Source organism: Rutilus rutilus (assembly GCF_951802725.1).
Source record: "Rutilus rutilus genome assembly, contig: SCAFFOLD_103, whole genome shotgun sequence".
NCBI classification, from domain to species: domain Eukaryota; kingdom Metazoa; phylum Chordata; class Actinopteri; order Cypriniformes; family Leuciscidae; genus Rutilus; species Rutilus rutilus.
Window position 1 is genome coordinate 1 of NW_028175489.1, and position 10431 is coordinate 10431.

The window sequence follows — 10431 nt, forward strand, 5'->3', positions numbered from 1 at the left end:
ACATTACAACCCAGTCTCACGGCAATTCGTGATGTGGTCACGTAATTTAATCTATTTTTTCGTGGCAGGGACACGTTAATTTCATTATTTTCGTAACGGCAGCACGATTTTTTTTAACCAATGCATTTCAATTGGATGCATATTTCGTGCAATAGCACGAATCTTGGGGGACACGTTAATTTCATTATTTTCGTAACGGCAGCACGATTTTTTTTAACCAATGCATTTCAATTGGATGCATATTTCGTGCAATAGCACGAATCTTGGGGGACACGTTAATTTCATTATTTTCGTAACGGCAGCACGATTTTTTTAACCAATGCATTTCAATTGGATGCATATTTCGTGCAATAGCACGAATCTTTCTCCCAGTGGAACCGTGTCCTGCAGCGTTGAAATTTGACCCAAAAACTCAAAAAATGATGCCAAGGGGAGTCAAATGGCTGCCCCCAGATCATTTTTATATGGCACTACTGGTTTTTGATGTTTAAAAAACCCTCGCAATGATATCAAAGTGCCCGGCTCTGCGCCAAGTTTTAGCGCGTTCATCAGCGGTGAGTTTAACAACGCATATGTAGTGCAACCGCATTCAGCGGTGAGTTTAACAACACGCAACTGCAGGTAAACCGGCAATCAGAGGTGAGTTTGACCAACACAACGCTCAACTGCAGGTACAACGGCATTAAAAGGTGAGTTTAACAACGCTTCAAGGTCCGAGCAAGTAAGCAGTTTAAGCGTTTTCTTGTCATAGGAACACTGACTGCTTTATCTAGAGCATGCTGGATAGTATTTTTATCGGAGGTTTGTTGATTTTAATATATATATATATATATATATATATATATATATATATATATATATATATATATATATATATATATATATATATATAATCCTGTAAATTAATAACGCTGACGTACGGGGCGATCCCAGGGTCCATTGCGATTTTCCACTTGGTAAGTACAAGAGTTAACTTGGATAGCTGCTACTATTCTTACATTTACACATCAAAAACTGTTTAATTAGGACAAAAAGTTGTGTTTAGAAACTTTTGTAAGCTATCCATTTCATTCTTATGACGATAAATGATAGAAGACTTATAAAAAAAGATATAGCTTTCTGCACCAAAAGATCGATTTTTTTGCAGGCTAGCAAACTTATCTAGCAGCTAATTGAATTCAAGTTAATTTTTGTTGCATATGATCATATAAGGTAGCCTACAATCCTAGGGGAATATAACATTTTTATTATTTCTACTGTTTTCAGAGGATTGAAAGTTGTCCTCCATAGTCCAGACTGCGTCCATTTTAGATTTTTTAATTGAGCACTTCAGTGCTCAAAGTTAAGTTTAGCTGCACCATGAAAATGTTATATTTTATCCATTGTTAAGTAGTTTCTTATGACGATAAGAATCATTGATAAGTTTCGATAAGTTTCATTGTCTTTGTCCCATATAAAATCCTTCCCTCTAAACGAGTGTTTTTTTTTTTTTTTTTTTAGATTCTTCCAACGTTAACTTACCCATTACCCACCTGCTGTGATTAAGTTACCACCACAACCAAAGGCCCTTTTAAGCGCCAACCTCTTTGTATTTGTGCACTGTGTTTCGGTCTGTCTCTCATTTCTGTCTGTGTCTCTTATCTGTCCATCTCAGTGTCTGTCCTTCTTTTTCTGTCTGCCCCTCAATTCTATGATGACCACTACACGTGTCACCAATTGTCAAGATGACAATTACATGGAGGGGAGACGGATGGCTCTTGAAATGAGCTTAGAACATGCCCTGACTGAAGCCAGGGTAGGTGTTTTGGTAACACTTGATTTTACAGTACCCTTGTTACGATATGTTACATGTACTTACTATAGTAATAACAGTTAGGTATGCATAATTACATATAACTAACCCTCAACCAAATCCTAACCTATTCCTAAAGTAAGTACATGTAGTTACTTAATATTACTCAGTACTTAAATGTTTAATTACATTGCAACAAATGACACTTAAAATAAGGTGTAACCGGTGTTTTTTAGGTGTTGAATTTTCGGATGCAATGAAATAGAGTTGGGTCCTATTCTATGTATTGCCACGTACAAAAAACAACTATCCATTGTACCTTAATGGTTTAAGAACTATTTAGCCTATAATAATCACTCTGTAGCTTAGCATTAAACAGTATTATATAAGGCTAATTATATAAGCCTAGGTACCTCAAACTCATTCAGTCTGTGATTGCATCTAGCTGCTCTCAATTGTCAAACATATTTATGAAAGCCAAACTGAATGCACTGATCAAGGATTCTTTGTTGACATTTTTTTTCCTCAAAATGTAAAAAGTTTATGATAAGAGGGTTTTACATTTTGCATCTTTTGTTAAAATAAATTAACAGATCATAATCTTGATCTAATCATGACTTTCACTTCAACCCCCAGAAAGAATCCGAGGAGCAGAGGCAAGTTGCCCCTCCTCCAATCCCAAAAAGGGTGTGTTTAGGGCGTGGCAAGCCAAGGGGGAGGCGTGGAGGGCTTGGCAAGCCAAGGGGGAGGCGTGGAGGAAGGCCCAAAGCCTCATCTACCGGTAATAATAATAGTAATTGGTTATATATCATTGTCAAGATCTAACTTGTTTTTTTCTCTGTGCTGTTGTAGTTACACACAACCAGATTGGGAACTATCTCACTGAAGATCTTCCTGCAGCCAGTCTTGATCCTCAAGTGGAATTTGGTAAAATATGGTCAAATATATTTGAATTATTATGTAATTTTCTGAGGCAGATCCGAAACCAAGGTTCACACAAATCCTGGAACACCTGTATCATTGGAGACTAGATTTAGGGCTGCACGATATTGAAGAAAAGTGCGATATGCAATAACTCATTAAATAATGTGATATGCAATACGATAATGCTTAATGTGTACAATAAACTTAAATTATTAAATTATTATAAAATATAAATTAAATTATTTTTTAAATATATTTAATTGTTCCTGTTGCAGTGTTTTACAGTAGTATATGTGTTATTTTTACATCAGTGTAAGATAAGTTTAGGGGTTCAGGTCATCGCACATTAGGGTTATTAAACAACGGAAACTGAATAATCAAATGTAAAAACAAAACACTGCTTAGTTTTCACTGTATGAATGAAATATACACTCATTTTTATTAAAGTTACAAAAGTTAATTAGCCAAGAGCAGTGAGTGATTTTCTCTTTGTCTTTAATTCATGACCCCAGTTATTGCAAGCCGTTGCGATATTTCGATAAATTTGATATATCTTGCAGCCCTAATTGCCATTAATGTAAAATCCTGGCATAAAATGTTAAAACTCGAAAGCTTGCCAGACCTCCCTTGCCTAGTTAAGGGCTGCTAAGCCACAAATTGGCTGGTGATGGTGTCAGGCGTGGCTTAGCGACCGGTCAATTTTAACCCATATCAAGTGCTTATGAATCATCAAAGCCACAAATTATGTCCACAATGGCCTGAGTCCTATTATTGAACCACTTTTTTTGGTAGTTTCAAACACACATTTACTAACTTAAATTTTGTCCCAATGAAATTCCGTCTCAATTTTCAGGTTGATACAATTTACCCTGATACATGTTTCAAAGTATGCTGAATTTGGCCCTGTGGGAAATTTGATTTGAAAAAGTTATGAAATCTGTTACTGAAAGCATTGCCAATATATGTACCCATTATTATGAAATCATGGGTCTGAACAGAAATGGTCCTTTGTCAGTTAAATTATTATTTGTCTTCACAGAAAAAAACATGGAGAGCCTCTCTGCCATGTCTGACTCCCCTGAAATCCCGAGGGCATCATCATCATGGGCTTTCAGGCAGCAGCAAGCCTCACAAAGATGGAAGGAGGCAAGGCCATTCCACCTTAAATGCCTCATCCAAACTCAGGATGTTGGCCAACCATTTTGTAGCCATTGCAGCAAGCCTGCGGTTGTTAGGTGAGATCTCATTAATGTTCTTTCATACTTTGTAGGTTTTTAGAATGCATCACTAATTGATGTCTTCATGTTTCAGATAAACTGCATGTTTATGGTTGAGTCAGGGCTGTTTCAAAGAGTTGTTGGTTCAATGACTAAATTGGTTCATTGATTTTATTCCTAGATGCAGAGAGTGTCTGCCAGACCAGTGGTTCTGTGAAACCTGCGATACAAAGAATCACAGGAGATGGCCACTCCACGATAGGGAGTCAGTCATTGAGGGCTTTTTTAAAGCTATTCCCCCATCCACATATTTTGTAAGAGGGGAGGGAGGATACAGCTCGCACAACCAGGGTAGGTAATTGCAAAACTCTTGTGTATTCTTGTCTACTAAATCTAGTAGGCTAATTTTCTGTGTATCTTTCCTTTGCTAGCTTGTATTTTGCCAACAGTGAGAGTGACTCAAAAATGTCCCTGTGAAGTCCCCAGCATAACTGTGTCACCTGGAAAAGCGGTCATTTTAATTTCCATTAATGGTAATATTTCTAAATTCTGATCTTTTTTCAATATTCAGCTGTTTCCCCCTTTTTGGGCTTTGCTTTGCAATGAAAATAACACTACTCAAAATTATAGAATACATCTTGTCATTATGATGAACCAATAAAAAAAAGACTAATCTGAACTATGCTGGTGTGATTCTACTCAAGATGTAGGCCAAGTGTCTTAAAGTGTTCCAGCTGATTGTTTCTAAAAGCTCAGGTATTCATGGGTTTGTTTTCTTATTACCCAAGGGCGTTATGACATGCACCAGCCATTGTTTGCATGCCAAGCATGCCAGCAGCAGTGGGCTCCAGAGTTCATGGACCTCATAAACAGTGGATACTGGCCAGCTTCTACCAGCTCTTCCACTTTGTATTCCCTCAACCTTTTCAGCAGTGTAAGGGAACTAAAAGTCATCGCTCCAGCACTGTCCAGACAAGCCTTGGCAAAGCTGCTGGAGCACCGTACAAAGTGTGGTGGGCGGGTAAGTGTTCAACATGATAGATTTCTTTACCATATGTAGACGTCTCAAAAGTAATATTTAATATAATGCATCTTTCAGTCAGGACCAGTGTGCGGGGACACGCTGCAGCGCAGCTTCCTCGAGTTTTCATATTGTGCTTTTGAGGAAGACAACATGTCCTGTGGTGCACCTTTCACCTGCCCTGCTTGCACCCCAGACATGCTGGCAATCTCGGTGGATGGCAACAGGAAGCTATACCGGTTTCTCAGAAACGGAAGGTGTATTTTTTCTTCCAGTATAGATTGATTCGATTTTTTATATTCAATATTCAGTGTGGATAAATGTTCTGTTTGGTTTCTTCCTCAGCTCCGACTCTTCGTTTTTTCAAGGGTCATTTATCGCAGAAGACACATCTGTGTCGGCATTTGTTGATGTCTTGCATAAAGCTGTGAAACAGGCAGGTTTCAAATTATTTTTTAATTACTATGTTTTTACAGTCCAGATTGTATTTGCACTGGTTAAAAAACTGCCCTCAGCTTCAAATTACAAGGAGTAAATACAGTATGTTTATAGTGGGCCTCATTTACATCACAGCTACCTGGACAAGGCAGATGTGGGAGCTCCTCGTGGACAGCAGCGAAGGAAACTTCTAAGAGGACCTTCAAGTTGGACGAAGAGGGTATGGAGGTTGCGGTGTGTCGACATGGTTTCCTCCTTAAAGCACTTAACATGTTCAGAGGTGAGATTATAATAAATTGTTTGCTGTTAAATGTAAATTTGTACTGTTGTTATTTGTATGTTGCTTTGTACAAAAGCTAAATAACATAATCATATGGAGAATCATCTCAATTATCACTATTAGTTCAGCTTATACCACTGCTTAGTTTGCTATTATGATGCTCTCTTTAGAATGTACAATAATAAGATATTTGCATTTCTAATACAATTTGTATATCCCTAGGTGAAATCTTTGCCTACCCCATGTATCTACACAAGGAATTGATGTGTTCAAAGCCAAGGTTCATTGCCATGGATGTAATGTGTAAATACTGGCCATATTTACGCAAATCAGCGAACATCCTTCCTGATCTCCAGGGGCTAACTTCAACCAGGCCTTTCTTAAGCGTCATGCACGCTACAGCACATTCGACTAAGTGTGAGGTATGTTTAGTGTTTATTATGTTTAACTTTATCATATGTTTAACTTTTTACCCGATAATGACCGGCGGACATTACATTACCCCTCACATGTCTTCTTCTAGATTACATGGAGTGGCAAGAATCAAGACGGAGCAGGGTCAACAGCGGGGGAGGAAGTTGAACAAGTGAACAGCTACCTCTCCCGCTGTGCCTTAACAACTAAATACATGTCGAAAGGAGGTAATTGTAGTATTACTCTTCTAATGTCATTTTTTTATTGCTTATTGCATGATTTTTACTCAACATTTACTCTCAACAGCACGTGTGGACATGCTGACAATCCAGGCTATGGCCTGGAACTACAAGAAATTCATTACACTACATCGGGCATTGTCTGCAAGATATGTGAAGGTGTGTTCTGTGTAAATGGATTCAATTTGTGTTTATTGTGTAGCTTTGTGTAACTGTATTGTTTAACTGTTGCATTAGACTTGCCAGAGGCTCCAGGAGGAGACTGCAAGTCTAGCGGAGCTTAAAGAAAGCTTGGCTTGCACCGATGAAGCAGTGTGGGTTTCTGATGTGCGGGAATGGGCAGCTGGTGGTAAGTTTGAACCAATAACAGGTTTCATTTTGTGCTTCCTCATTGGTGGGGATCATTTAGATCATGATATTTAAGCTGCCTACTGCTTACTATACTTCATGCCACTTTCTCTGTAAGCCTTTTTTTGGCACCCACCCCCTCCCAACTCGTCCTTCTTTACACTATTGTGTTTTTGTGTTGCGTTTCCAGAAACAACAGGTACTTCCCTAGAGAAGTCCATTGAGGGACAATATCTTAACATGAGGCAGCGGAAGCAAGCTCTATACCGGCAAAATGGTATTATTACATTGTCTATAGATAATTGCTCACTGTATTTTTTGTCACTATTTTTACCTTCTGCTTCATGTCTTTACAGATAGCGGCAAGTTCCGTCACCGCCTGCGGAGGAAAATTGCTGAGAGCAAGAGATTGCTATATAAAGACATCGAGACATACAACAGTCATGAGCCTGCCATGGCAATTGATGTCAATGAAGTGGAGCAGTCACTATCCGGAGACAACCCATCCCCAACATGGCCGTGGGAGGTTCATGGCAGCGGTAAGCGGAGTTTCCGGAGACATCTGATTTGTTTTGTAAAGATTCAAGTCAAAATTTGTATTTATACATTTTCTTTACTTCTTTTGTAGCACAAATCGAAGACAAGTTGAAAATTTTCAACAAATCCATGCTGAAAATGAGACTAGAGGAGGAAAGGACAATACTTGTTCAAGAGATGGCCCAGCACTGCTCATGGTTGCAGAAGTTGCAGGCTACTCTTAAAAGAAAGACTTCAGAGGAAGGCAAGTTTCATCTTTCTAACCATATCAATCAAACAAGAAAGTTATGGTGATAAGGACACCATACTTTAACTTTACATAAAAAGAGACATATCTTATTAGAAATCAGTTGAAAAACATTACACTGACCATCTAATTTTGTTGAGTTATCCGCAAAGTGAGAGCAAATGTTCAGTCAAAAGTCAAAGCCAAATATAGACATAACTGTATAAATTATACATTGATTTTTATTAAAGCTACTATTAAAGTTCTCAGTCAAGAGCAGTGAGTGATTTCCTCTGTTTTTATCAACATTAAATGGATAGTTCTCTCTAAAATGTTAATTGTCATCATTTACTCTCTCAAGTTGTTTTAAACCTGAATAAGTTTCTTTTCTTCTGTTGAAAGTTATTTGGAAGAGTCTGGGTAACCAAATCCATAGTATATTTTTTCCTATTGAAGTCATTGGGGACCAACAACTGTCTGGTTACCAACATTCTTCAAAATATCTTCTTTTGTGTTCAGTGCAAGAAATAAATTAATACAGGTTTAGAACAAAATTACAGCGAGTAAATAATGACAATTTTTATTTTTAGGTGAACTATCCCTTTAAGGACAAGTGGCTGCATCCTGTTTAATATTACAGCTGTCTCTGTAAGAGCTGCACACGACGTGTCTAATATACACGCATTTGATAAGCAGATTTCTCTCATGTTTCTCGGTTTGCTTTCAGTTTAGACATAGCCAACTTTCTCGATGTCAACCTTGTGTGTATTTGAGAGTATTAACAGAATAAAACTCAAAAGATAACTAGATAACTTTTAATTCGAGTATCAGGCGCTAGTGTTCGCGCTCAGCAAAGCTCATGTTGGAACGTTTAACCGGTAATGAAGGCTTTAAAGCACGTGTAAATGATGACCTTTTGTAAACTCGCTGAACTGCAGTGTCCCATTCCTAGTGTCCCATTCCTCAGTATTTGCCGCGTTGTACACTAGGCTGTAGAGACACACGATATAGGCTACACATATTTCTACAAAAGCAGTCAGCCACTTGCTTGGGGCAAGGATCACAGCGCAAATTTGAACTATATTGAGATATATGCGATATTGTCTAATTCTGTATCGCATTTAAAAATATTAAAAATACAGATTTTTATATCGATATGTCATCCAGCCCTAGTATGTGCCATCCATAAACTTGCACTCTGCAAGTGAAGAACGTCTTGTGGTGCCATCTCAAAGAGGCACTTTCTCGGACCTTTACCATGACTGTTCCCTGCTGGTTGAATGATCTCTGCCTATTTCAACCAGAGCTGCAGAGTCAATAGTCACTTTCAAAAAACACCTGAAGACTCATCTCTTTCAAAAGCACTTGATTTAGTATATTAACATGTCTGTTCTCTTCAAAAAAAATTAAAATTCTGTACTGCGTTAGATCAAACTGAGAAAGATCATGGTACTTGCATATTGTTGTCCTACTGTGGGTTTAACTGCTTCTATTGTCTCCTTTGTAAGTCGCTTTGAATAAAAGCATCTGCTAAATGAATAAATGTTAATGTATGTCATGGTAATTTGGAGTTTTTTTCACTCTTCACTTACAGACAAGCGAAACAAGGGCCTTTCCTGTCTCTGCAGAAAGCGTCTATCTGAAGTTTCGGATATGTTGACCGAGGTGCATCTCCAATACAAGGCTGTTTTGGGCCCTCAGGGCTCTGCTATAGAGCTGGAAGAGGAGAATGAAAGTGACTTCAGCAGTCCAGACACCAGTGAAAATGAAGAGGAGTGCAGGTAATAATAATTATGTGAAAAGTGTTATTTTTTTAATAGCTGTAACTTATGTAACCTGTCAAATTGAATAAAGATAACATTAATACTACATTTGTCTTCCAGAGTTTGAATAGGGACATGTTTAATCTTTACTCTGTTTGTGTCTGTGTCTCTCAGGGAGGAGCTACCGGGCAGGTGTCTGTAATCAATTGATTGCAGCCTGGGCAGTGTGAGGGACTTTCATGGCTGCTATTCTGCTACTGTATCACATTGTTTTTCTTTTTGTTTGCCTTTTTGCCATATAACTGATTACGCCACACTTTTATTTCATACCATATCATTTATACTGATTATTGCTTATTTCTCATTTTTCATCTCATATATTTACTGTAATAAATCACTATTTTTTGTATCTTAATCCACGTGTGGTCTCCCATTTCATTTTGCATGGGCAAAAAGGAGCCTGGTCACGGTTACACTGTTGTTCCACTTTTCTGGACTTGTAAGGTTTATATATGAGCTAAAATCACACCTTACACATTCACTGACTATAGCGCTTTCTAGAAATGAAATTTTTTTCAATCTTATGCTCCGCCTACTGACAACACACAAGCAGCTGGAGGTCCCTGAATCAAAATATGTTCCACATGCTGGCATTTCATGAATTAATGGGTGTACCACTTGTATACAAGGTGTTACAAGTATATCCGGTACATCAAGCTTGCCACAGCTGGTAAGGTCAGTGAAATTGGGTTTATCTCAAAACACACCTCTTTATAACATAATAATCAATCAAAATATAGAAGTTTTAATGGTTTGTGTATGATTTCAGAACTTTTGTTGACTGACATATGTCAAAATTATGCTCTTTGAACGGTTGTTGTTGAAGATATCTTGTGCATCATGATTCCCACAGCACCTAAGATGAGCATAATTAGGTTTATTTCACCACAGCACACCTTTTTATATCATAATCATTAAAAAATATGGACGTTTTAATGGATTGTGTATGATTTCAGAACTTTTCTTGATCAATTGTCAAAAATATACTCTGAATTTCATTACATTTATTATACAGGAAAAGTTTAAAGTAACAGTTAAGTCACCGTCAAACGGGCCTGGCTCAGTTTAAGCAACTGGTTTACAGCAGGTTCCTGTTCTGCAGCAACATAAAACAATGAACAAGCTCAGTACATTTTTACAAGACATAGATATAAACTGAACAAAGTACAGGC

The 10431-nt window shown here is 37.8% G+C and overlaps 1 protein-coding gene across 2 annotated transcripts; it reads left to right on the top strand.

Annotated features, from left to right (window-relative positions):
• Positions 1-1520: 1520 nt before the first annotated feature.
• On the top strand, positions 1521-9612 carry LOC311285706 (uncharacterized protein). Of its 2 annotated transcripts, none has more exons than XM_084435747.1 (19): positions 1521-1795; positions 2429-2573; positions 2645-2719; positions 3756-3951; positions 4115-4284; positions 4365-4466; positions 4722-4954; positions 5033-5211; positions 5300-5390; positions 5528-5672; positions 5895-6094; positions 6196-6313; positions 6393-6484; positions 6563-6674; positions 6864-6950; positions 7030-7212; positions 7302-7454; positions 9031-9217; positions 9374-9612. In XM_084435747.1, exons 1-19 carry the CDS (start codon positions 1691-1693, stop codon positions 9399-9401), a joined length of 2601 nt encoding a protein of 866 aa, XP_084291873.1. In that variant the 5' UTR covers positions 1521-1690; the 3' UTR covers positions 9402-9612. The 2 variants fall into 2 exon arrangements, with proteins under 2 accessions (XP_084291873.1, XP_084291872.1); XM_084435746.1 differs by having other exon boundaries at positions 1719-1795; positions 2645-2729.
• Positions 9613-10431: the final 819 nt, after the last annotated feature.

Coding starts and splice junctions, on each gene's coding strand:
- LOC311285706 (XM_084435747.1), top strand. CDS start 1,691: ATGATGACCACTACACGTGTCACCAATTGTCAAGATGACAATTACATG. Junction 4,467..4,721: donor CATTTTAATTTCCATTAATG/GTAATATTTCTA, acceptor TTATTACCCAAG/GGCGTTATGACATGCACCAG. Junction 5,673..5,894: donor AGCACTTAACATGTTCAGAG/GTGAGATTATAA, acceptor GTATATCCCTAG/GTGAAATCTTTGCCTACCCC.